Genomic DNA, 25918 nt, shown 5'->3' with positions numbered 1-25918 from the left:
TTTGTGCATATGTGTACGTATACACATGTGCATGTTTGAGTGTGTCTGTGTGTGAGTGTGTGTGTATTGTGTGTCAGAATGTATTGTGTGTCTGTGAGTGTGTATGTGAGTATATGCTTGTGTGTCTGTGTGTGTGAGTGTGTGCAAATGTTTATGTGGGAGTGTGTGCGTGTGAGAGAGTGTGAATGTGTGTGTGTCAGAGTGTGTATGCGTGCAAGAGACTGGCAGCAGGAACCTCAGATAATGCTAATGAAGAACGAAAATGAGCCAACAGCCCTCCTTCCAGACTGATAATCAAATCCAATTAATTTTTATTCTTAAAACTGCCAGGAACACTACTTGAAACAGACAACATCACTTTTGCAACACAGATACGCCAAAATAACACTAGCAAAGACAACTCAGACCGGTACAGTGGTTCTCCTGCCTGAGTTGCGCGAGGCTACAGAGCACTACGCGTACGGCCTTGGTAATGCTACGCTCGGGGTCAGTTGGGGCCTCACATACGGGAGATGGGATCATCTGGTTTCATGGCTGTGTGACCCAGCCTCTTCCTACAGAACCATGGGTTTAAGACACAGAAGAAAGCCATTCGGCCCATCGTGTATGCTGGCCCTTGGGGCAATTCTATTGATTCCAACCTCCCTGCAACCTAGTCTGTCTCGTATTTCCTTCAAATACCATTTCCTCTAAGCTGACCCCTGTCCCCCCACAACCCCACTGACCTGCCCTCAGAGTGGTACTTTCGGGATGAGGGATTGAAGAGGTAGTTCTGCTGATATTTAGTGTGAGGGGTTGGCCAGGGTGGGGAGAGAGGGTTAGTAGGATGTAGGATGTAGTAGTAGGTTAGTAGCACCAAAATCCACAACCCTACTCCCCATTCTTGATGACAGCAACCATGACTGCAGCAAGGGCAGGAAACACTCTCCGTGTGATGCAAGAACCAGGAGCTGAGGAGGAGAGTGATGCATGCAACAGAAACCACGGCCAGTCCTGTGTCTCCCCTCCCTCTCAACCGCTGGTTCCCATTTAATTTCCAGTATTGAGGACCTAAGCCCTCAGGGTGGGAATTGGGACTGAATCCTATCTAATCATAGGTCATCTCTACCCAAAGGTGCTGACCCTTCAACCATAGGTCATAGGTCATCTCACCCAAAAGGAGCTGATCCTTCAACCGTAGGTCATAAGCCATCACCACCCTAAGGAGCTGAGAGTCCAATCTGGGGCCTGTCCCCTCCTTCCAACCTGAAGAATTCACCTCCTCCGCACCCCCCACCAGCCCTTCTTCCTGTCTACAAGGTGTAGGCTATCCACAATGGGCCAAATGGCCTTGCCTTGAAATGGAGAGAAGCCAACAGCACGGCATGTTTGGAGTAGCATCATGGTGGCTCTGCGGGAGGAGGTGTATCAGCCCGCGAGCTGACGGTAACCTCTCCCAGCGATGTGGTAACATCACCCCATCTCACATCCGACGCTGTTCCAGGGCGTAACCCTGCCCCCTCTGAGGGAGCAGCTACACCCAGGGTACCGCAAACACACTGCAGCCTCAGGTACACAGAGTTCACCAACACATATAGAAACAACTTCATCTCAAAATCTTTACAATTTTCCTTACACCAACAATGTTGAAATTGGCTTTGCAGCAACAGCATTTTTTCGTTTTACAGTAATCATTTATTTGTCACTTTCTTTCGCCTTAAAAATCGCTGGTTAAGTTGTTGGAATCTCCTCCGATGGTTTGTGAGATTCTGAGACTAATTGACAGCAAACAATTCTCTTCAATTACTGCTGGGGGGGGGGTCTCCCCCTTTCTGGAGCCAGCAGGTCCTGCGTTCACTTCCCTGCCCGGAGAACAGACTACAGACACCCAAAATGTACACAGTCTAGTAATGAGGGAAGGTCACACTGTAGTAGGGGTAGTATTAAGGAGGACTTAGGAGTCCTCATGCAAGACTCCCAGAAGGTTAATTTACGGGTTGAGTCTGTGGTAAGGAAGGCAAATGCAATGTTGGGATTTATTTCAAGGGGAATAGAATATAAAAGCAAGGAGATAATGCTGAGCCCTTATAAGACACTAGTCAAGCCCACACAGTGGGACTCCATATTTCAGAAAAGATGTGTTGTTATTGTAGAGAGTCACGAGGATGACTCGGGGAACGAAGGGGTTAACACATGAGGAGCGTTTGGCAGCTTTGGACCTGTCCCCACTAGAGTTTAGAAGAATGCGGGGAGGATCTCACTGAAACCTACCAAACGTGGAAGGACTGGTTGGGGTATCCAGAACTAAAGGGCACAGCCTCAAAATTGAGGGGCGACCTTTTCAGAACAGAGAAAAGGGGGAATTTTTTTAGCCAGAGTAGTGAATCTGTGGAATGCTCTGCCACAGACTGTGGTGGAGGCCAAGTCCGTGGGTATATTTAAGGCGGAAGTTGATCATCTCCTGATTGGTCAGGGTATCAAAGGATATGGTGAGAAGGCAGGTGTGTGGGGTTGAGTGGGATCTGGGATCAGCCATGATGGAATGGCGGAGCAGACTCAGTGGGATGAATGGCCTAGTTCTGCTCCAATGTCTTATAAACCACCACAGACTTGATGGGCTGAATAGCCTCTGTCTATTCCATATGATTGTAAGATTGTGGATTGTCAGCTCAAACCTCTTTCTAGTAAAGATTGGGACTCAGTGTTGAGAATCAAGTCCTTGAACACTGGTGAATGTTCACTTCTACAGCAGCCTCTCTGGTTGCCATTGGCGACTGAACCCCTCTGTTAACTTCACCGGGTCTGGAGTGCAACAGTTAAATTCGAGAGAGTGACCTTTCCCCTGCCCCCTGCACTAAAGACACGGAATCGACATCCACGCCGATGGAGACCACAGCTTTTAGCGATCTGTGGGACACAGGGGCCCTTAATGCTCTCTCCTTGGGCCCTGTGCAGAGCCAACACTTAGAACTCAGACACAAACAAGAGAAAATCTGCAGAAGCTGGAAATCCAAAGCAACACACACAAAATGCTGGAGGAACTCAGCATTGGAAAAGAGTGAACAGTCAACGTTTCGGGCCGAGATGCTGAGTTCCTCCAGCATTTTCGGTGTGTTACGTGGAATCCAGATGTGGGGGGGGGATGTTGGCTTCTGCCTGGGACATGCTAAACATCTGCACAGTCCACCATCTCACAAATCTGACACTGTTCTGGAAGTGGAATCAGGACTGGGCAACTTTATAAAACTCTGGTCAGGCCACGTCTGGAGTATCGCATACAGTTCTGGTCACCCCACTGTAGGAAGAATGTCGAGGCTTTGGAGAGGGTGCAGAAGAGGTTTACCAGGAAGCTGCCTGGTTTAGAGGATGTGTCATGAAAGGCTGGATAAACTTAGGTTGTGTTCTCTGGAGGACTGGAGGCTGAGGGGAGATCTGATAGAGGTTTATACAAGATTAAGAGAGGCAGATCGAGTGGACAGAGAGCATCTGTTTCCCAGGGTAGAAATGTGTAATACCAGAGGGCATGCATTGAAGGTGAGGGAGGTGGGGGTAGGTTCAAAGGGGGATGTGAGGGGTAAGTTTTTTACTCAGAGAGTGGTGGATGTCTGGAATGTGCTGCCTGGTCTGGTGGTAGACACAAATACATTAGAGGTTTTTAAGAGACATTTGGATAGGCACATGGATGTGAGGAAGATGAAGGGATATGGACATGGTGTAGGTAGGAGGGATTAGTGTTTGGGTGTTTTTGATTTGTTTTTTTAGCTGGTTTAGCACAACATTGTGGGCCGAATGGCCTGTTCCTGTGCTGTACTCTTCCATGTTCCATGTAATTGTCAAGATTGAGATTCAAGGTGACTTGTGTTCGTACATTGGGATGTGGGCCTGAATTTATTGGCCCAACCACTCTGCCCTTGAGGAATTGGTTGGGGGGGGCGGGGAGAGGGTCTGCGTGCCTTCTTGGACCACTACAAACCATGTGGAGAAGGTGCTCCCTCAGTTATGCTGGAGGAGGACCTTCCTGGACTTGGACCCAGGCACAATGCAGGGTTGGTGAGGTCCAGGTGGCAAGTTAGAGAGCATAGAGGCAGAGAGCTACACCACACAGAGACAGGCCCTTTGGTCTAACCCAGGGATTCCCAGCTTGGGGTCCACGGACCCCTCAGTTAATTGGGATTAGAAAAAGGTTTGGAACCCACTGGCCTAACTAGCTGGAGGGTCCCAACCTGAAATACCAGCTCTGGGGGGGCGAGGGGGGTTTAATGTTAAGGTGATTGGAGGAACGTATTGTATAGGAGAAGCCGGTTGATAGTGTTGTGGCATCTGCACCGGACATCGAGCCAAGTGGTCATGGGTTCAAATCCGGCCTGCTCCTTGCACGCTTTCCATCCGTACTGTGTTGGGCATCGAGCGAGTGACTTGGTCTCGTAAAAGACAGACAAAAATGTTAAAGTAACGGCGAGGCTGCCACCCGATGTGCCACAAGGTGTGGAAAGAAGCGACTGTGTAGGAGAGAGGTCAGAGGTAAAGAGTTGGTGCGTGAAGGGCAGTTACAGGTTTGTGGACCTGCGACGGACACAGTTCAGCTGTTGGTGTGCGACCCGCTGGTCACGGTCAGAAACCCTAAGCAGTAGCCTACTGTAACCCAGAGGATAAAGCTGAGGTCCCCCTGGCTGTCCTTGAAGGGCAAGTGCCGGTCCGTTTTAACCTTCAAACAAAACCGCAATATGCCATGACTTCCCGCTTTCTCGCTTTCGTAAAGAGATCCCAACGATTTAACAGAAGCAGGTCAATTTAAGACACTTTAACCAGATTTACACATTACAGGAAACAGCACACATAACACACTGGGCAAACACAGGCAAACGGCTGAGGGGTTCGCAATGCAGTTACCCATTGCCCTGACACTCGATGTGACGCCACGTCACCGGGGGCATTCATGAGCTGGCTCCCGTTGTGCTGTGAATCAGGAGAGGAGAGGCTGGGGATTCCAGCCACTCGCGAGGGAGGGTGGGGAGCAGCCTGCAGGCTGACTCAGGAAAAAAAAACTGCACTGGATCAGGCCATTCAGCCCATCCACACTGTGCTGACCATCAACTATCCCATTTGCACATTCACATCGACCCCCCCACCGCCCAGACTCTATCCCTGCCTATGCACGCTCACAGCGTGTCAATTAACCCACCAACCCCACTCATCGTTGGGATCTGTGAAGGAAATGAGAAACCGACATCGAACCCAGGTCTCTGGTGCTGGGGGACGGCAGCTCAAACCTTTGCACCATTCCTCTACTCCTCTCCTACCTTCCTTAGCCCAGTCACTATCCCAGCACTCCTACTTCTCCCAACAAACCTGGGCGTGCTCACCAACGCACACGAACTCCCAGTCTGATGCAGGCTCCCCTCCCCCCCACTTCTGTGACTCCCCTCTATCCCTGCAGCCTACACAGATCGCCCCGCTACCTCCAGTCCTGATCTCTCGATCCACCCCAGATTCCTTCTGGCAGCTGTGGCTGGGTCCCCACCTCCCCAGTTTGCCCAATTACTCTCTCCCATGCTCACTTCTCCTGTGAGATGCTTCTGCATTTGAGCACGATATCAATGACCTGTCTAAATCCCTCCCTGCCATCCACAGACACCGCACCTGGGCTGTGAACTCGATTTGGGGGACTCAGGGAACAGCGTCAGTGTTGGGGGAAGGCGGGAGGCTCCCAGAAGGACGCCAGGGACCCTTCGGGTACCGCCATTCTGTGCTGACCGCCTTTCCCTGGGACCAGCATTTTTCACTCCTTGAACGATCTGCATTACTCTCCGTGGGATCTTGCTGTGCAGTCCCATGACGTGGCTGCACCTCAGAGCTGCCTGTGCAGAGCTTCCGATCCTGAAAGTGGCATCAAACAAAAGCCTTTCACCTGCCCAAGGCCACTCAGCCCATCACATCAGTGCTAGCCCTTTAAGAATCTAACCATCTGTTCGCCTCCTGTTGCCCTGGATCCCTCTTGCCCTCCCCAGCAGCCTCTCCCAAGGCATAACAACCCACTACGTCCCACTCTCCACTTCCCCACCACCAGCTGTCCACTGTATGACAACTGCCGAGGTGTCCTCTCTACCAGGGAGCAGAATATCAGAGGACAGCTTATCAACAGGTCACTGCCACCTTCCTGGGGTCGGTTACGGACAGGCAATAAATACCCTGCCTGTAAATAAATAAAGTTAGGCGATTATGAGGTGGCAATGGAAATTAAGATTGTCTAAAATTGAAAGGTGTTAAAAGGCCAATTCAGTGGGTATATATAAAGTGAAGGTTGATAAGTTCTTGATTAGTCAGGGCATCAAAGGTTACAGAGAGAAGGCACGAAAATGGGTTGAGAGGGAAAATAGATCAGCCATGTTGGAGGGGTAGAGCAGACTTGACGGAGTGAATGGCTTAAATCTGCTTCTACGTCCTATAGTGGTTAGGGAATGATAGTGTGCAATAGTGTTTAGGGAATGATAGTGTGCAACAGTGTTTAGGGAATGATATCGTGCAATAGTGTTTAGGGGATGATAGTGTGCAACAGCGTTTAGGGAATGATATCGTGCAATAGTGGTTAGGGAATGATAGTGTGCAATAGTGGTTAGGGAATGATAGTGTGCAATAGTGTTTAGGGAATGATAGTGTGCAACCGTGTTTAGGGGATGATAGTGTGCAATAGTGGTTAGGGAATGATAGTGTGCAACAGTGTTTAGGGAATGATATCGTGCAATAGTGTTTAGGGAATGATATCGTGCAATAGTGTTTAGGGAATGATAGTGTGCAATAGTGGTTAGGGAATGATAGTGTGCAATAGTTTAGGGAATGATATCGTGCAATAGTGTTTAGGGAATGATAGTGTGCAATAGTGGTTAGGGAATGATAGTGTGCAATAGCGTTTAGGGAATGATAGTGTGCAATAGTGTTTAGGGAATGATAGTGTGCAATAGTGTTTAGGGACAGTGCCTCAAATGTAAGTATTCATGCCACAGCACAGATACTTTTACTGTGGGATTTACTTTGAAAGAAAACGGTGATGAGTGGGGAGCATGTGGCTGGTTGGGCAATGGGCCCCACAGGCTGCTGGGCTGAATGGCCTTTCACTAGGTTAGGTAATGGGCTTGGAGGAAAGATTCAGCCTGGGGTTGGGGTTACAGAGTCAAACAGAACAGGAGATAGCCGGTGTGTTGCCTGACAACCTTCACACACCCTTCCACACCGGTCCCATTTAATTTTCCCCACCCCCAGCCCCCAGGACTCTACCCCTCACCTACACGCAGGAGGCAATTTACAGCAGCCAATTCGCCTACCAATCTGCAGGGCATCCGGGGAACCCACAGGGTCACAGGGAGAACCTGCGTACTCCAGACAGAGAACGCTGGAGGTCAGAATCGAGCCAGGGTACCTAGACCACAAGGGTGGCTCTACCCCAGGGGGCAGTGTCACCTTCCCACCACCGCCTCCCTCCCCCATCCTTAGGATCTTCTGAATAACCAGCACCATCAGTCCTCGGCAAGTCAGACGCCGTACCAACACGCAGGGTAAAGTTCTGATCTCATCACGTGTCCTGACTTTCATCCAAGGCCAGGGACGCATCGGAGCGTTTGGCAGGCATGGTACACGTGTCCCTCCACAGACGTCCTGGACGGAGTGTTCTGAGACTTGAGCTACGAATGAGTAAAAACCCAGGGCCTGTTGACCAGCTGCAATCATTGGCCCATTCAGTATGCCAATCACCTGCGTTGACCAATGAGCCTGGCACGCCCAATCACACCCATTAACAAACACACACATCAGCTTAAGAAAGTAGTCCCGAGGAGTCCCAAAGTTCCCTCGCAAGGTGAAAGGAGATGTTGGCTCCAGAGGGGTGGAGACCTCAATCCTCATTCATGCCCAGTAGAAGACTGGATCCGTCACAAGCTTCCGGTAAAGTATCGCCACATCTTCTGTAGGTGAATGTCAAGAAGAGATGTCTGAATGGGAGAGGCACCACAATGTCTGACCAATGCCCAGTCATAGATTCAACCTCACTGAAAGATCCACTCGAGGTCACTTCAACAGCATGGGATTGACCCTCACAATCCAAGGTGAATTGGTCTCTGGTCCAAATGCAACAAGGTTTCATCTCCACTCCTCCCACTGCCTCATCTCGCTTTCCTTGCAGCCATTTGGGGGGATGGGAAGAGTACAACATCTACATCACGCCATGCATATTTTTTACAAGCAACTCCCGTTTGCACTGAGGGTTTGCTAGGAGGGGGATCTGTGTCGGGGGAGGGCGAGGGAACAAGGGAGTCGATTTGGCTCTCCATCCGAAGTTTGTCCTGCCGCCCCCAATGGGATTGGTTCATCATGACCAGGAGATCAGGGCACCTCAGAAGCCAGGATGAAGGAGGGGTCGGTGCCCCAGCAGTCCGCACCTAGTCCGAGGCAAAAATCCAACCACTGGCTCTGTGGACGGACAGAACTGGGTCCTTTGATCGCTCTGCTCTCTCGATATCTTCCCGCTGTCTCTCAGAAAGTTCTCAGTGTGAAGGCAACCGCCCACAGAGTGAAAGCAAATCCCCACTAAAATGTCAATGTCTGTAAAACATACGTTTAAAGATCAGAGTACAAGGATAGACATTGCCCCAGGAAGCAGCATTGTGGTGTCTTTGGGCCAAGGGTCGCTATCTTACAACAGTTGGTGCCGTGCTTCTGGAATGTGGCCACGTTCTGGGGCTGGAGATGGCTGAGACATGACATCCCCGGGCAGCGCAGGAGGTGCCAGCAAGTGTGGGTCCTCTTAGGTTAGAGTTATGTACGCCGAGGCCTTCTCTTTCAGCTGCTGCAAACACAGATGGCAACTCCAACTACCTGTGAGGGGGAGGGGGGGAGGGAGGGGGTGAGAGAGGGGGAGAGAGAGTGCGTGTGTGTGTGTGAGAGACCGAGATGATAGAGAGAGAGAGAGAGAGAGAGAGAGAGAGAGTTAGACAGTTAGTGTGTGGTGTGTGTGAGAGTTGAGAGGAGAGACCGACAGAGATAGAGAGACATACAGAGTGAGAGATAGAGAGAGAAAGACAGAGGGGGGAGAAAGACAGAGACAGAGACACAGACAAAGTGTGTGTGTGAGAGAGAGAGAGAGAGAGAGAGAGAGAGAAAGAGAGAGAGAGAGACACACACAGACAGCGAGAGAGGGAGAGAGTCGGAGAAAAGGGGAGAGAGATGGAGTGAGACAGTGGGTGTGAGTGTGACAGAAAGAGAGTGAAAAAGGGAGAGAGAGAAGAAAAAAAGAAAGTCAGATTTTTAATGATAAATTTGTTAAAAAGGTGAGATCTTCTGCTCCGGGCAAACAGCAAAGTTTACACCAGAGGAGGCGATTTGACCCGTCCTCTTCTTGGTGGCCAAAACTACGCTTCAGGCTCCTCCCATTTCCCAGCTCCTTCAGGTCTGTGGAGTGTCATCACAACTTCACTATCAACAACATCCTAAACCTGACTGCCACTTGGAATCACCTGGTCTTTGCCTATCAGAGATATCCCCCTTTCTCCCACTCTCTCTATCTCTCACTCTGTATGCCTCTCTATCTCTGTCTGTCTCCCTCCCTCCGCTGTCTCATACACACTGTGTCTCTCACTCTCTGGCTCTTGCTCTGTCTGTCTTTGTCTCTCTCTCCTTCATTTAGTCTTCTAAGTGAAGACTAGTAACATTCTGTGGAAAAGCACCTCACATTCTGCCTGCGTAGTCTACAATCCAATGTTGTCTCTTTATCTTCCAGTAAACTCCTCCTCTGGCCCATTCCCTCACTCCTGGATCTACCAAGTTCCCCTCATACTTTACCTGCCCATTGTTAGGGCAGACTCTGGAGTTATGGAATATAGTAAATATCAATTCCTACAGCAAGCAGTCTTCAGATCTGAATGTGGATTGTAGATTGAATTTAGAATGCAGCTCAGAACAATGATCTTCCTGGAGCTGCAGACTGGGGTTGATTGTAAACCAGGAAACATCCCATTGACCTGAGATGTCTGCATATGCATGAATGCATTCAGGAACAGTGGTGATTAACATTCAATCTAGGTGTCAGGAGTGTTGGCGTGAAGATTTAGCTGTTTGAAATTTACATGCAGCTCAAGAGGAAGTAATGAAGTAAACAACATTATTCTAACTATTCAAAAACTATTGAGTTACTATTGATTTTAAGGGTATAAAAATGTGATGTTTTATAAGTCTAGGGGCCTTGCCTTCCGAGACTGTCTCCAGTATGATGACTGCTTGCTTCTGTGAATAAAGACACCAGCTTCAGTGTCTCTCCGGTGACTTGATTCACAGTCACAACACACACACACACACACACACACACACACACACACACAGTCACACACACACACAGTCACAACACACACAACACACGCACACACAGTCACAACACACACAACGCACACACACACACAGTCACAACACACACAACATACACACACACACAGACACATCACACACAACACACACACAGTCACAACACACACACAGTCACAACACACACACACACACAGTCACAACACACAACACACATACACACACACATACATACATACACACAGTCACAACACACACACACACACACACACACACAGTCACATCACACACTCTCCACACACACAGTCACATCACACACTCTCCACACACACACAGTCACAACACACACACATACACACACAGTCACAACACACAACACACACACACAGTCACAACACACACACGCACAGAGTCACAACACACAACACACAGTCACAACACACACACACACACAGTCACAACACACACACACACACAGTCACAACACACACACACAGTCACAACACACACACAGACAGTCACAACACACAACACACACACACACAGTCACAACACACACACAGACAGTCACAACACACAACACACACACAACACACACACACACACAGTTCCCGTATCACCTCCCCACCTCCCTGATTTGGTTCCGTGCTCCACCTTCCTCTCCTATCAGGTTCCACTATCTGCAGCCCTTGTGTCACCTCCACCCCTCACCTCCTTCCTCCACTTGCCTATCATCCCTCCTCACCTGGATTCACCCATCACTTGCCACCCCACCTTTCCACCTCTCTACACCAGCTCTCTCTCCTCTATTCTTCAGTCCAGATGAAAAGTCTTGACCTGGAACATCAACTGTCCATTTCCTTCCACAGATGCTGCCTGACCTGCCGAATTCCTCCAGCATCGTGTTCTTTCTCTTTCCCAGTCCCGGTGAGCGGACCCAACTGCAAAATATCCAGTTCAAAGGTCAGGAGGTTATGTTCCAAATTCATAAAACTCTAGTTAGACCGCATCTGGAGCATTGTGTACAGTTCTGGTCACCCCACTACAGGAAGGATATTGAGGCTTTGGAGAGGCTGCAGAAGAGGCTTACCCGATGCTGCCTGGTTTAGAGGGCATGTGCTAGCATGAGAGGCAGGATAAACTTGGGTTGTTTTCTCTGGCGTGTGGGAGGCTGAGGGGAGATCTGATAGAGGTTTATAAGACTATGAGAGGCATAGATATAGTGGACAGAGAGTATCTGTTTCCCAGAGTAGAAATGTCTAATATCAGAAGGCATGCATTGAAGGTGAGAGGGGGTAGGATCAAGGGGGATGTGAGGGGTAAGTTTTTTACTCAGAGAGTGGTGGATGTCTGGAATGCGCTGCCTGGTCTGGTGGTAGAGGCAAATACATTAGAGGCTTTTAAGTGATATTTGGATAGTCACATGGATGTGAGGAAGATGGAGGGATATGGACATGCTGTAGGGAGGAGGGATAGTGTTTGGGTGCTTTTTAGCTGGTTCAGCACAACATTGTGGGCCGAATGGCCTCTCCCTGTGCTGTACTCTTCTATAATCTGTTTAACAGTCTCTCTCTCCACAGATGCTGGGTTCCTCCAGCATCATTTCCTTTCTCTTTCCCAGTCCTGATAAAGGGCCTCGGCCCAAAGCGTTTACCATTTATTCTCCTCCATTGATGCTGCCTGACCTGCTGAGTTCATGCAGCATTTTGTGCGAGCCTCATTAACCATATAACTGCTCCTCTCTCCGCCGCTGCTGCCTGACCTGCTGAGGGTTTCCACTTTTTCTCTCTTCCCTTTCTGGTTTATTTTATTTTTTATTTAGAGATACAGCAGAGTAACGGGCCCTCCCAGCCCAACGAACACACTGAACTGGATGGGTTTGACCAGGACCAGGCGCACACAGGCTTTTCCAAGGCCTGCACAGCAAACGTCTATAATCCTGGTCCCACTGGTTTTATTAATTTAGAGATACAGCACAGTAATAGGGCCCAATGGGCCCAATTACACCCACATGTCCAACTCACAACCCCTAGGAGGACCACACCCTTGTCATAGGGTTAGGAGGCTTGTTTTCCTCAATGACCTGGACAGCCATGTTGGCTGGAGTCAGGGCCTCGTGCTTTAGCTCTTGGAGGGGTCACCCATGCCAAATAGGTCAAAGGGTCAAAGGGTAGAGGCCACACTAAGAATGGTCCTCTAGTCCTCCAGGTTTGGGGTTCAGCTCATGACTATTAACCAAGACTGGTCAAGCCAAACTGTTACGGAAACAGCGGTGAAGAATCCTTCTACATCTGAGTGACAGTATGGACAGACAGAGGTGGAGCACCTTTATTACTGCCCTAAACACCAGCAGCGTATCAGGCAGTAAGCAAGCCAATACAATTAACCTACTAACCTGTATGTCTTTGGACTGTGGGAGGAAACCAGAGCACCCAGAGGAAACCCACACGGTCACGGGGAGAACGTACAAACTCCTTACAGGCAGTGACGGGAATTGAACCCGGGTCAATGGTATGGTAAAGCGTTGCGCTAACCACTACGCTACCGTGCCGCCCCCACGGGCAGAACGTACAAAGTCCTCACAGGCAGTGGCAGGGACTGAACCCGAGTCACTGGTACAGCAAAGCGTTGTGCTCACCACTACCCACAACACAGGCACTGCAAACGTGGATGGGGATTTAAAATGGGTGTGAAAGGGAGCAGGAAATGAGTGAGGGCTTCCACAGAAGGCAAGAGCGGTGAGCTGACCGAAGGGGTGATGGTGAAAGGGATGGGAGAGGAGAACAAGAATGGCCCAACCTATGTCATATCCTCCACATAAACTCAAGCAATCAGGCTTCATCCACCGACCAGGAAAAACACAGCATCCCTAAGCTCCCCAAGCTACTGCAGATCCTGGAAATCTGGCACAAAAGCAGAAGAGTCTGGAATTACTTGGCCAACCAGGCACAGCATCAGAATTAATACTTCAGGCCGAAAGATAATTATCAGGCCTGATAGTTCAGTCCTCCTTCACACTTCCCCTCTAACCGCTCTGTCTGCAGACCCTCAATGTAAGCTCACAAACCAGCACCTCACCTTCTGACTGTGTGGAATGCAGCTTTCCAGCTGCAATGCTGAGCACAGCAGTTCCAATCTTTTCATTCCCTATTTTGTTCACTCAGTTTTAAAAAAAAAGTAAATTTGTATTTTGTTTGTCTCCCTCTGTCGCCAACTTCGTCAGACATACTTTCCTTTTTTTTATTCTCCCCGCCCTCTCTCAGCCTGAATGACCACCACTTGAGTTCTCACCCACTCCTGAACTCTAGCCTAACACAGACGTTCCCTTTTGTTCTCTCACTCACCCCTCCCCCATTCACTGAACCTTGAACTTGCATCGTTTTTCTATGACGTAAACACGAGGAATTCTGCAGATGCTGGAAATTCAAGCAACACACATCAAAGTTGCTGGTGAACGCAGCCGGCCAGGCAGCATCTCTAGGAAGAGGTACAGTCGACGTTTCGGGCTGAGACCCCTCATCAGGACTAACTGAAGGAAGAGTTAGTAAGAGATCTCTTACTGCCTGGCCTGCTGCGTTCACCAGCAACTTTGATGTGTGTTGCTTGTTTTTCTACTACCCTGCTTTCATTAAGAGAGTGGGTGCTTGGAATGCACTGCCTGGAGTGCTGCTAGTGGCAGTACATTACGGACTCATAAGATACAGGAGCAGAATTAGGCCATTTGGCCCATCGAGTCTCCCCTGCCATTTCACCATGGCTGATCCACTTTTCCTCTCAGCTCCAGTCTCTAGGGAATCCTCCCAAGTCCCTTTGCACCTCGGAATTTTGAAATTTCTTTCATTGAGAAAGTAGTCTACACTTTCATTTCTCAAAGTGCATGACCACACACTTCCTGACACTGTATTCCATCTGCCATTTTGTTGCCTATTCTCCTAATCTTCATCCTACTGCAGCCTCTCTGTTTCCTCAACACTACCTGCCCCTCCTCCTGCCGTATTTTCCACTAGACATTTAGATAGGCACGTGAATGTGAGGGAAGTAGAGGGATAGGGACATTGTGAAGGCAGAAGGGATTAGTTTAGTTGGCCATCTGATTACTAATTTGATAGGTTTGGCACAACACCGTAGACCAGAGAGCGTGTTCCTGTTCTATGTTGTAAAAGGCAGGATCTGCCGGTGGCCACCCATTGCAATTCAACTTTCTACTCCCATTCTGATGAGTGTCCGCATGGCCTCCTCTCCTGCCATGTTGAGACCAAACCCAGGCTGGAGGCAACAACTCGTATTCTGACTGCATACTCACCAACCTGATGGCATGAACACTGATTTCTCTAACTTCTGGAAATTTCTCCCCTTCCCCATCTCTCTTTTTCCATCCCCCATTCTGGACATCTCTCACCCCCTCTCTTCTCCTCATCTACCCATCACCTCCCTCTGGTTCTCTTCCTCCTTCCCTTTCTCCCATTATCCACTCTCCTCTCCTATCAGATTCCTTCTTCTTCAGCCCTTTACCTTTCCCACCAGTCACCTCCCAGCTTCTTACTTCATCCCCCACCCAACCACCTTCCGCCTCACCTACACCTCCTCTTCCCCCAACTCCCCCTGCCAACCTTCTTATTCTGGCTTCTGCCCCCCCCCCCTTTCCAGTTGTGTGTATTCTTCTCCACAGACGCTGCCCGAACTGCAGAGTTTGGATTTCCAGTATCTGCAGAATCTCGACTGTTTGTTCCTCATCTACCCATCACCTCCCTGGTTCTCTCCCTGCTGAAGCTACCTGACCTGCTGAGTACAGCCCGTGGGAAGCAGAGACAGTGTCTTACCTTCTGGAGGTTCGGACATTGGAGGGCTCAGGCAGTACATGTGGTAGCCTCGATCACAATCATCACAAAACAGTAACTGATCCTGTCAGGAGGAAAATGGTAAAAACAATTTACACCAGGCCCTTGTGTGACCCAGAGACACTTCCTTCACCATGGGCAGCAGTGAGCACGGCCTACAAACTGCGTCTTTACTGCTCACACTGGTCTCGCCAACAACATTAGGATTTTGAGGGGATTCTGTTTGTCACCAAAGACGCTCGTCAATTTCTACAGATGTACTGTGGGCAGCAATCTGATTGAGTGGTATGGGGGAGGCACTGCACAGCATCAAAATAAGCTGCAGAAAGTTGTAAACTCAGTCAGCACTAGAATCCAGGACATCTTCATGGAGCAATGCCTCAAAAGGCAGCATCCATCATGAAAGACCCACATAACCCAGGTCATGCCCTCTTCTCATCGCTACCATCAGGGAGGAGGTACAGGAGCCTGAAGACACACTCAATGACTCAGGAACAGCTTCTTCCCCTCTGCCATCCGATTTCTGAATGGACATTGAACCCTTGGACACTACCTCACTACTTTTTTATTTCTGTTTTTACACTACATATTTAATTTCATTCCTGGGGGCAGTCCGTGTGTGGATGGAGATGTCAGGGGTCAGTCCGTGTGTGGGTGGAGATGTCAGGGGTCAGTCCGTGTGTGGATGGAGATGTCAGGGGTCAGTCCGTGTGTGGGTGGAGATGTCAGGGGTCAGTCCGTGTGTGGGTGGAGATGTCAGGGGTCAGTCTGTGTGTGGGTGGAGATGTCAGGGGTCAGTCCGTGTGTGGGTGGAGATGTCAGGGGTCAGTCCGTGTGTGGATGGAGATGTCAGGGGTCAGTCCGTGTGTGGGTGGAGATGTCAGGGGTCAGTCCGTGTGTGGATGGAGATGTCAGGGGTCAGTCCGTGTGTGGATGGAGATGTCAGGGGTCAGTCTGTGTGTGGGTGGAGATGTCAGGGGTCAGTCTGTGTGTCGATGGAGATGTCAGGTGAAGCTGTTGGGGCAGGTATATTAACATATGAAAGACATTTGGAAAGGTACAAGGATCAGAAAGGTTCAGAGCAGGTGTTCCCAACCTTTTTTACGCCATAAACCCCTAACATTAACCAACGGGGCCATGCACCCCAGGTGGGGAACTCCTGGAGAGGGTTGAGCCAAAAGTGGGTAAATGGGACCAACCCAACTGGAATTTTGGTCGGCATGGACCATTTGGGCTGAGGGCCTGTTTCCATGCTGTCTGACTCATTGACTCACTCGTTCTGGTTTAAGATGGTGCTGGTGAATCTCAGCAGCTTCTGGCTGGTGGCCAATGAAAACAACTAAACACTTTGTCGATCATTTTCTTTCTGGTAAATGACCATCACAAGGAATAGTCTGTAACTTCCCTTTGGAGGGAATTCGATGTGTAGAACTGAGGTGAGGTGAGGTGAGACAGTGGGCCTGCTGCTGAGAGCAAGGAAGACCTGAGGTTTTATCGATTTAAACGCCAGGACAAATTGGAAAGGTCGGGTACAGGCCAAATCGAGGCAGCAGGGTCCAAGCTATGGAGTGTATCAAATTGGAAAGGTCGGATACAGGCTGAATCAAGGCAACAGGGAGCAGGCCACAGAGAGTATTGAATTGGAAAGGCTCTTGGGGATGAACATCACCAAGGAGCTCTCTTGGACCATCAACACAACCTCGACAGTAGGGAAGACACAACAGCGACCAAAGTACCTGAGGTGTCCAATGGGAGCTAATCTGCCCCAAAAATCTCAGGCCAACTTTGATCGACGTGCGACAGAGAGCATACTGACATATGGAATGTCAGGGTGGGACTCTAGCTGCAGCAAGACAGATCACAAAGCATTCCAATGGGTGATCAGGACGGCTCAGCACTCCACTGGGACTCAACTACTGGACTTGGAGCTGATCTACATCTCTCGATGCCTATTGCGGCTCATAACATCACTAAAGACCCATCCCATTCCAACCCAGACATTGTCCGTCCAATCTCCTGCCATCTGGTAGGAGATACAGAAACACCATAGTCAAGACAGTAAGACTGAAATACAACTTCTTCCCCAAGGCTGTTGTGTGTTGAATAATGCTACACTCCGGCTTGCCAATCCCCTTTGAGTGTTATGGACTATCAAAGTCACTTGTTGCATGTAAATATGGGAATTTTTTAATTAAGCTGTACTGCATGGATTGTAAATATCTGTTCTGCACAGACTGGAGTAGCACCACACCCTCGTTGTCTTGAGCAATGACAAGAAAGTTCTGTTCTGTTCTGTTCTATCTGTCTACCCATGGTGGTTCTGCAACTTTAAAAAGTGCCTGTTTTAATGTTTCTATGGCAATCAGCGCCTTTATGCTGTTCCTGACAGGTGATGTTCCACATTCCTGCCAACCTCCGTGTGAAGCAAAGTACTTATTGGCTGTGTAACCAGCAATGTAATAGCTGCCGATGACTGCACTGCACACTCCAATCTCACCTCAGGTACCAACATTCTCAGCCTTCCTGTCAGAAGACAAACTGTTCAGTCTGGAACAACAACTGCAAATTCCATTTATGTAGCACCTCTGACGTGAGAAAATAAAATTGCCAAGGGTGTTTCACAAATCTGTTAGCCTCACAGAAGGCAGGAGATGAAGAGCTTGGTTAAAGGGAAAGGTTTTAAGAACACAGAACATAGAACACTACAGCACAATACAGCCCTTCAGCCCATAATATTGTGCTGATGTTTTAACCTACTCCAAAATCAATTTAACCCTTTCCTCCCACATAGCCCTCCATTTTCCTATCATCCATTCGTCTAAGAATGTCTTAAATGTCCCTGATGTATCTGCATCTACCACCACACCATACGATGGTCTCCACACACCCACCACCTCTGTGTAAGAAAAACCACCTTTGTACTTTCCCCCAATCACCTTGAAGTTATGCCTCCTCGTATTAGCCATTGCCACCCTGGGAAAAAGTCTCTGGCTGTCCACTTGATCTATGCCTTTTATCATCTTGTACACCTCTATTGTCATCTCTCATCTTCCTTCACTCCGAAGAGAAAAGCCCTAGCTCTCTCAATCTCTCCTCATATCATCGTCACCATCATTATGTGCTGCGTCATATGACATGGGTGATCAGGGTCTTTCCATGATCATGATTGTTCTTGGCAATTTTTTCTACACAAGTGGTTTGCCATTGCCTTCTTCTGGGCAGTGTCTTTACAAGACAGGTGACCCCAGCCATGATCAATACTCTTTAGAAATTGTCTGCCTGGGGTCAGTGATCGCATAACCAGGACTTGTGATCTGCACTGGCTGCTCATACGACCATCCACCACCTGTTCCACGGCTTCACGTGACACTGATCGGCGGGGGGGGGGGGGGGTTCTAAACAGGTGCTACATCTTACACCCTGCCCAAAGGTGACCAGTAGGGTAGTGGAGGGAAGGAGCACCTTACACCTCCTTTGGTAGAGACGTATCTCCACCCCGTCATATGCGATTAAGCAGCCCCTTGAAGGCAAGGTGGACGAGGGAAGGGAGGAGGCGAGGAGGACGAGGGAAGGGAGGAGGCGAGGAGGAGGAGGGAAGGGAGGAGGCGAGGAGGACGAGGGAAGGGAGGAGGGGAGGAGGACGAGGGAAGGGAGGAGGTGAGGAGGAGGAGGGAAGGGAGGAGGCGAGGAGGACGAGGGAAGGGAGGAGGCGAGGAGGAGGAGGGTAGGGAGGAGGAGGAGGGAAGGGAGGAGGCGAGGAGGATGAGGGAAGGGAGGAGGCGAGGAGGACGAGGGAAGGGAGGAGGCGAGGAGGAGGAGGGAAGGGAGGAGGCGAGGAGGACGAGGGAAGGGAGGAGGAGGGAAGGGAGGAGGCGAGGAGGACGAGGGAAGGGAGGAGGCGAGGAGGACGAGGGAAGGGAGGAGGCGAGGAGGAGGAGGGAAGGGAGGAGGCGAGGAGGACGAGGGAAGGGAGGAGGTGAGGAGGAGGAGGGAAGGGAGGAGGCGAGGAGGATGAGGGAAGGGAGGAGGCGAGGAGGGAAGGGAGGAGGCGAGGAGGGAAGGGAGGAGGCGAGGAGGAGGAGGGAAGGGAGGAGGCGAGGAAGAGGAGGGAAGGGAGGAGGCGAGGAGGACGAGGGAAGGGAGGAGGCGAGGAGGAGGAGGGAAGGGAGGAGGCGAGGAGGATGAGGGAAGGGAGGAGGCGAGGAGGAGGAGGGAAGGGAGGAGGCGAGGAGGACGAGGGAAGGGAGGAGGCGAGGAGGAGGAGGGAAGGGAGGAGGCGAGGAGGAGGAGGGAAGGGAGGAGGCGAGGAGGACGAGGGAAGGGAGGAGGTGAGGAGGAGGAGGGAAGGGAGGAGGCAAGGAGGAGGAGGGAAGGAAGCTCAGGAGCCCAACAGCTGAAGACTCTACTAATGGTGGAGCAATTAAGTGTACAGATGATATACCAACAAGAAATGAAGGAGCACAGAGAATGGAGAGGATTCAGGGCAGCAGGAGGTTACAGTGGAGAAGATCAGGATTCTGATGAGGAAGAGATCTTTGTTCCGTCTCCTACAAAAGTCAGGATTTTCCAGTGGCCACCATTTCAATTCAACTCCCCATTCCCATTCTGACATGTTGGTCCGTGGCCTTCTCTACAATCATGATGAGGCCATTATCAGGTTGGAGGAGCAACACCTCATATTCCGTCTCCTGACAGTAGCAGCATCAATTTCTCTAACTTCTGGCAATTTCTCCCTCCCCTCCCCTTTCTCTCTTTACCATTGAGTTGCTGACTGCTGTCCCAGAACCCTGCTCCCCCTTCCTTAAACCCCATCCCTGCACGCACCTTGAACTTTGAACTGGGAAACGGTTTGGGCCAGTCAGCAGAGGAGTGTGAGGAGCATCGGGCATGGTAAAAGTCAGGATAAGGGGTGGCTGTGTTTCAGATAGGACTCTATCGGTCAAACAGGAGTGACGTAAGTTAGGACAACCGCCCCCCTCGCACCCCGCTGGCCCCACCGAGCCAGCAGCCTTCTCACCCGCAGGTGCTGGACCTGGCACCCATTGTGGCATGACTTACGTCGTTCTCTGAGGTGCCACAGAGGCTGCAGGACTTGCATTCGATGCATTGCCAGCGATAGGTCCTCACCGCCGCCGTCATGTTGACCGTGAACTGCAGGCACGAGGGGTGACCTGGGGGGTGGGGAGAGAGACAGAAGAGTGCCCTGTAATGGTCATTGACACAAAGAATATCACGCTGGACAACATTTTGTTTCCTAATACCTCTGGATGTACCTTTTGGACTTTGGGCTGCTGATCATGAAAATCATCATGACATTTCCCTATCACACATCATTATTTTGAAATCACTTATATTTGTTATTTTAATTCATAATTCAAGTCAGAATAAAGGATGCCAAGGAAGGCACTTTTGTTGGTTCACAAATGAAACAGATCATCAACCACAGGCAATTTGAAGAACTACTAGTAGGACCGGAGAAAATCAGATGGAAGGTATTCAAGGATGTTGTTGAAAGTTTTCTTGGCAACTACAGAGCACCAAACTACATGCAGCTAGTTGACAACATGCTTCAAGCATACAAAACCATGATGTGCAACATATCACTAAAGATTCATTTTCTGCATTCCCATTTAGACTTCTTCCCTGCAAATCTTGGTGCTGTTAGTGACGGGCATGGTGAAAGGTTTCACCAGGACATTGAGGTCATGGAGAAACAGTATCAGGGCAACTGGAATCCATCAATGCTGGCTGATTATTGTTGGACACTTAAGTGAGAAGCCTCAGACACTGAGTACAAATGAAAATTATCAACACAATATTTTTAGCTTAGTTGAACTATTGCAGTGTCAGCACTATTATGCAATTAAACATAATATATTCAATGAAAGTTTTCTGTTTCCTCAAATTCCTACGTAGTATGAGTAGTCTGTAATTATATTTGTGTTCAGCTTCAAGAGTCTATCATAATCAAAAAAATATTTAGTGACATGTTTCATTTCATGGTTTTGTATGCTTGAAGCTTGTTGTCAACCAGCTGCATGTAGTTTGGTGCTCTGTAGTTGCCGAGAAAACTTTCAACAGCATCCTTGAATGCCTTCCATGTGATTTTCTCCAGTCCCACTAGAAGTTCTTCAAATTGCCTGTCGCTGGCGACCTGTTTGATTTGTGGACCAACAAAAATGCCCCCTTAATCTTGGCATCAGTTCTCTGACTTGAATTATGAATTGAAATCACTAATATAAGTGAATTCAAAAATGGTGTATGATGAGGAATTTACATGGTGATTTTCATGATCAGCAGCTCAATATCCACAAGGTACACCCAGAAGTATTCAGGAAGCAAAACCTTTGTTGTCCAGTGTTATCTGCTCACCATTCCTGACACTAACGCTGTCCCCAGATTTATTTAATTCATTGCACTTTGATTGCTCGGCTCTTGGATAGGATTTGTATCTTCGGTAGGTTCTTGACATGAGAACGTGTGGTGACACCAGCAGGCTGCCACCGCCCCTCCCCCCAACACGTCTTTGAGTTATGTTGAATGTAAGCACAAACAGCCCATTTCAGTGTATGTCTCAATGCCATCATCATCTTCATTATGTGCCGTGCTGTATGACGTGGGCAATTGTGATCTTTAACCATGATTGTTCTTGGGAAATTTTTCTACAGAAGTGGTTTGCCATTATCTTCTTCTGGGCAGTGTCTTTTCAAGACGGGTGACTCCAGCCATTATCAATACTCTTCAGAGATTGTCTGCCTGGTGTCAGAGGTCACATAACCAGGATTTGTGATACACACCGGCTGCTCATACGACCATCCACCACCTGATCCCATGGCTTCACATGACCCTGATCAGGGGGCTAAGCAGGTGCTACACCTTGCCCAAGGGTGACCTGCAGGCTAGTGGAGGGAAGGAGCGCCTTACACCTCCTTTGGTGGAGATGTATCTCCATCCCAACACCCATCCATCATTAAGGACTCCTAGCACCCAGAACATAGCCTCCTCTCGTTATTAATTTACTTATTTACCAATACAGGGCAGGGTAGATCTTTCGAGTCATGCCAACCCCGACAAATCCGCTTAGCCCTAACCCAATCATGGCACAATTTGCAATGGCCTATTAACCTAACTAGTATGAGAAAACACAGGACCCAGAGGAGATCCACGCGTTCCATGGGGAGGACCTGCAGATCGGCGCCAGAAATGAAGTACAAACTCCGGGACGGCTTGAGCTGTAATCGCGTTACACTACTGGTTATGCTATCATGGCGCCATCAGAGAGGAGGTCCGGGACCCTGAAGACACCCCCTCAACATTTTAGGAACAGCTTCTTCCCCTGTGCCTACAGATTTCTGGACAGACAATGAACCCATGATCTTTTGTTTGTCTGCAATCCTTTGCGAAACTTTGACAAACTTCTATAGTTGTGTAGTGGAGAGTGTATTGATTGCTACATCACAGCCTACCTCCATGACGACCACAACCTGTTGTAGGGTTTGGAGGCTTGCAGCCTCAATGACCCAGAGCACTATGTTGGCTGGAGTCAGGGCTTTATGCATTGGCTCTTGGTAGGGTCACCCATGCCAAACAGGTCAAAGGGTAGAGGCCAGACCAAGTGTGGTCCACCGGTCCTCCAGGTTCAGGGGTTCAGCTCAGGGCTAACAACCCTGACTGGTCAAACAAAGTTGTTACAGAAACAGCAATGAAGACTCCTTCTACATCTGAGTGTGACGGTATTCCTGAGTCTCCACCCAGAAATTGCGTGACTGACAGTAGTGAAAACCGAGAGGAAGCTACTGACATGATGAAGGAAGCCCTGAACACCACCAGAGATGGAGGACCTTCATTGCTGCCCTAAACACCAGGAGAAGGGGAGGAGAAGATGGCGGCGTGATGCAATGCACGCGGTCACTCCGAATGATATCGTATTTGTTAAATAGGGGCCATGCACAATCCTGATTTGATGGAGACAGACGTGAGGAGCACAGATGAACATCTGGAGAAACTTCTGAAATGCCTGCTTCGCTGCTGCTGCTACTGTGCGATTGAGAATCTCCGGAGGGGAAGGCCCCAAATCCCTGACTTTACCTATTGCCCGTTGCCAGGGCCGGGGTCGAAGTGCTCAGCAGAGATGGTGCTCGGTGCTCGGTGTCGGTGGGCTGGTCGAAGGCTCGAAGTTTTCGGATGACTCGGAGTCGGACTGTGGTCGGGTGCTTCCAGGATGCTGCATCAGCAAGTTTGCGGCGCTGGAAGCTCATGGCAGGAAGAGTTTTTCTCCCTTCAACCATCTGTGTGAGATGATGGGACTTTCGAAAGACTTTGAGACTTTTTTTTACTGTGCCCATGGTCTGTTCTTCATCAAGTTATAGTATTGCTTTGCATTGTTGTAACTATATGTTATAATTATGTGATTTTTGTCAGTTTTTCAGTCTTGATTTGTCTTGTGTTTCTGTGATATCATTCTGGAGGAACATTGTATCATTTCTTAATGCATGCATTACTAAATGACAATAAAAGAGGACTGCGTGTCCTCATAATCTAATCTAAAAACACCAGCGGTGTCACAAGCAGAAAGTGAGTAAATAACCATCACAACCTGGTATGAAAACACCAATGCCTTTGAATGGGAAATCCTACAATACGTAGTGGATACAGCCCAGTTCACCATGGGTAAAGCCCTCCCAACCTCTGAACACATCTACATGAAACGCTGTCGTAGGAAAGGGAGCATCCATCATCAGAGATCCTCACCACCCAGGTCTCGCTGCTGCCATACAGGAGCCTCAGGACTCGCACCACCAGGTTCAGGAACAGTTCCCACCCCTCAACCATCAGGCTCTTGAACAAAAGGGGATAACTACACTCACTTCCCCATCATTGAGATAGTTCCACAACCAGTGATCTCACTTCAAGGGCTCTTTATCTCATGTTCTCGTTGTTTATTGCTGTTTATTTATATTTGCATTTGCACAATTTGTTGTCTTCTGCACTCTGGTTGATCTTTCATTGATCCTGTTACAGTTACTATTCTGTAGATTTACTGAGTATGCCCACAGGAAAATGAATCTCAGGGTTGTATATGGTGACATATATGTACCCTGATAAACTTTACTTCTAACTTTTGAACTAGTAACACCACTCCCTCCCCCTATACCCCTCCCTGTCTCTGTAACTCCTCCCTCACCAACACCCTCCCTGTCTCTGTAACCCCTCCCTCACCAACACCCTTTCCTGCCTCTGTAACCCCTTCCTCACCAACACCCTCCCTGTCTCCGTAACCCCTCCCTCACCAACACCCTCCCTGTCTCTGTAACCCCCCCCCACACCCTCCGTCTCTGTAACCCCTCCCTCACCAACACCCTCCCTGTCTCCGTAACCCCCCTACACCATCCCTGTCTCTGTAACCCCTCCCTCCCCCTATACCCCTCCGTCTCTGCAAACCAATCCCACCATAACACCCCTCCCTGTCTTAGTAAAACTTTCTGACCCCTACACCATCCTGTCTCTGTAAACACCCTCCCTCCACTGTGCCACTCCACGACTCTGTAACCCCTCCCTCACCAACACCCTCCCTGTCTCCGTAACCCCTCCCTCACCAACACCCTCCCTGTCTCTGTAACACCCTCCCTCCCCTACACGCTCCCTGTCTCTGTAACCCCTCCCTCACCAACACCCTCCCTGTCTCTGTAACCCCTCCCTCAACAACACCCTTCCTGTCTCTGTAACACCCTCCCTCCCCTACACGCTCCCTGTCTCTGTAACCCCTCCCTCACCAACACCCTCCCTGTCTCTGTAACCCCTCCCTCAACAACACCCTTCCTGTCTCTGTAACCCCTCCCTCACCAACCCCCTTTCCTGTCTCCGTAACCTCTCCCTCGCCTACACCCCTCCCTGTCTCTGTAACCCCTCCCTCACCAACCCCTTTCCTGTCTCTGTAACCCCGCCCTCACCAACACCCTCCGTCTCTGTAACCCCTCCCTCACCAACACCCTCCCTGTCTCTGTAACCCCTCCCTCACCAACACCCTCCCTGTTTCTGTAACCCCTCCCTCACCAACAGCCTCCCTGTCTCAGTAACCCCTCCCTCACCAACACCCTCCCTGTCTCTGTAACCCCTCCCTCACCAACACCCTCCCTGTCTCTGTAACCCCTCCCTCACCAACAGCCTCCCTGTCTCTGTAACCCCTCCCTCACCAACACCCTCCCTGTCTCTGTAACTCCTCCCTCACCAACAGCCTCCCTGTCTCTGTAACCCCTCCCTCACCAACACCCTCCCTGTCTCTGCAACCCCTCCCTCACCAACACCCTCCCTGTCTGTGTAACCCCTCCCTCACCAACCCCCTTTCCTGTCTCTGTAACCCCTCCCTCACCAACAGCCTCCCTGTCTCTGTAACCCCTCCCTCACCAACACCCTCCCTGTCTCTGCAACCCCTCCCTCACCAACACCCTCCCTGTCTCTGTAACCCCTCCCTCAACAACACCCTTCCTGTCTCTGTAACCCCTCCCTCACCAACCCCCTTTCCTGTCTCTGTAACCTCTCCCTCGCCTACACCCCTCCCTGTCTCTGTAACCCCTCCCTCACCAACCCCTTTCCTGTCTCTGTAACCCCGCCCTCACCAACACCCTCCCTGTCTCTGTAACCCCCCCTCACCAACGCCCTCCCTGTCTCTGTAACCCCTCCCTCACCAACACCCTCCGTCTCTGTAACCCCTCCCTCACCAACACCCTCCCTGTTTCTGTAACCCCTCCCTCACCAAC

General features: G+C 49.8%; 1 protein-coding gene across 1 annotated transcript in view; it reads right to left on the bottom strand.

The window, feature by feature from the left end:
• Window positions 1–300: 300 nt before the first annotated feature.
• Window positions 301–25918, bottom strand: part of LOC134354575 (zinc finger protein neuro-d4-like) — a 170263-nt gene continuing 144645 nt past the window's right edge. The window contains exons 9-11 of the mRNA XM_063063510.1: window positions 20220–20332; window positions 15144–15225; window positions 301–8844 (exon numbers count right to left, since the gene is read on the bottom strand). Coding sequence (XP_062919580.1) covers window positions 8774–8844; window positions 15144–15225; window positions 20220–20332 — 266 coding nt within the window. The 3' untranslated portion in view covers window positions 301–8773. The remainder of the gene's footprint in view (window positions 8845–15143; window positions 15226–20219; window positions 20333–25918) is intronic.

The sequence above is a fragment of the Mobula hypostoma genome, chromosome 12 (genome assembly GCF_963921235.1).
Source record: "Mobula hypostoma chromosome 12, sMobHyp1.1, whole genome shotgun sequence".
NCBI lineage: Eukaryota > Metazoa > Chordata > Chondrichthyes > Myliobatiformes > Myliobatidae > Mobula > Mobula hypostoma.
Note: the sequence above shows the minus strand (reverse complement) of the source record. Positions and strands in the feature narration are given on the sequence as shown.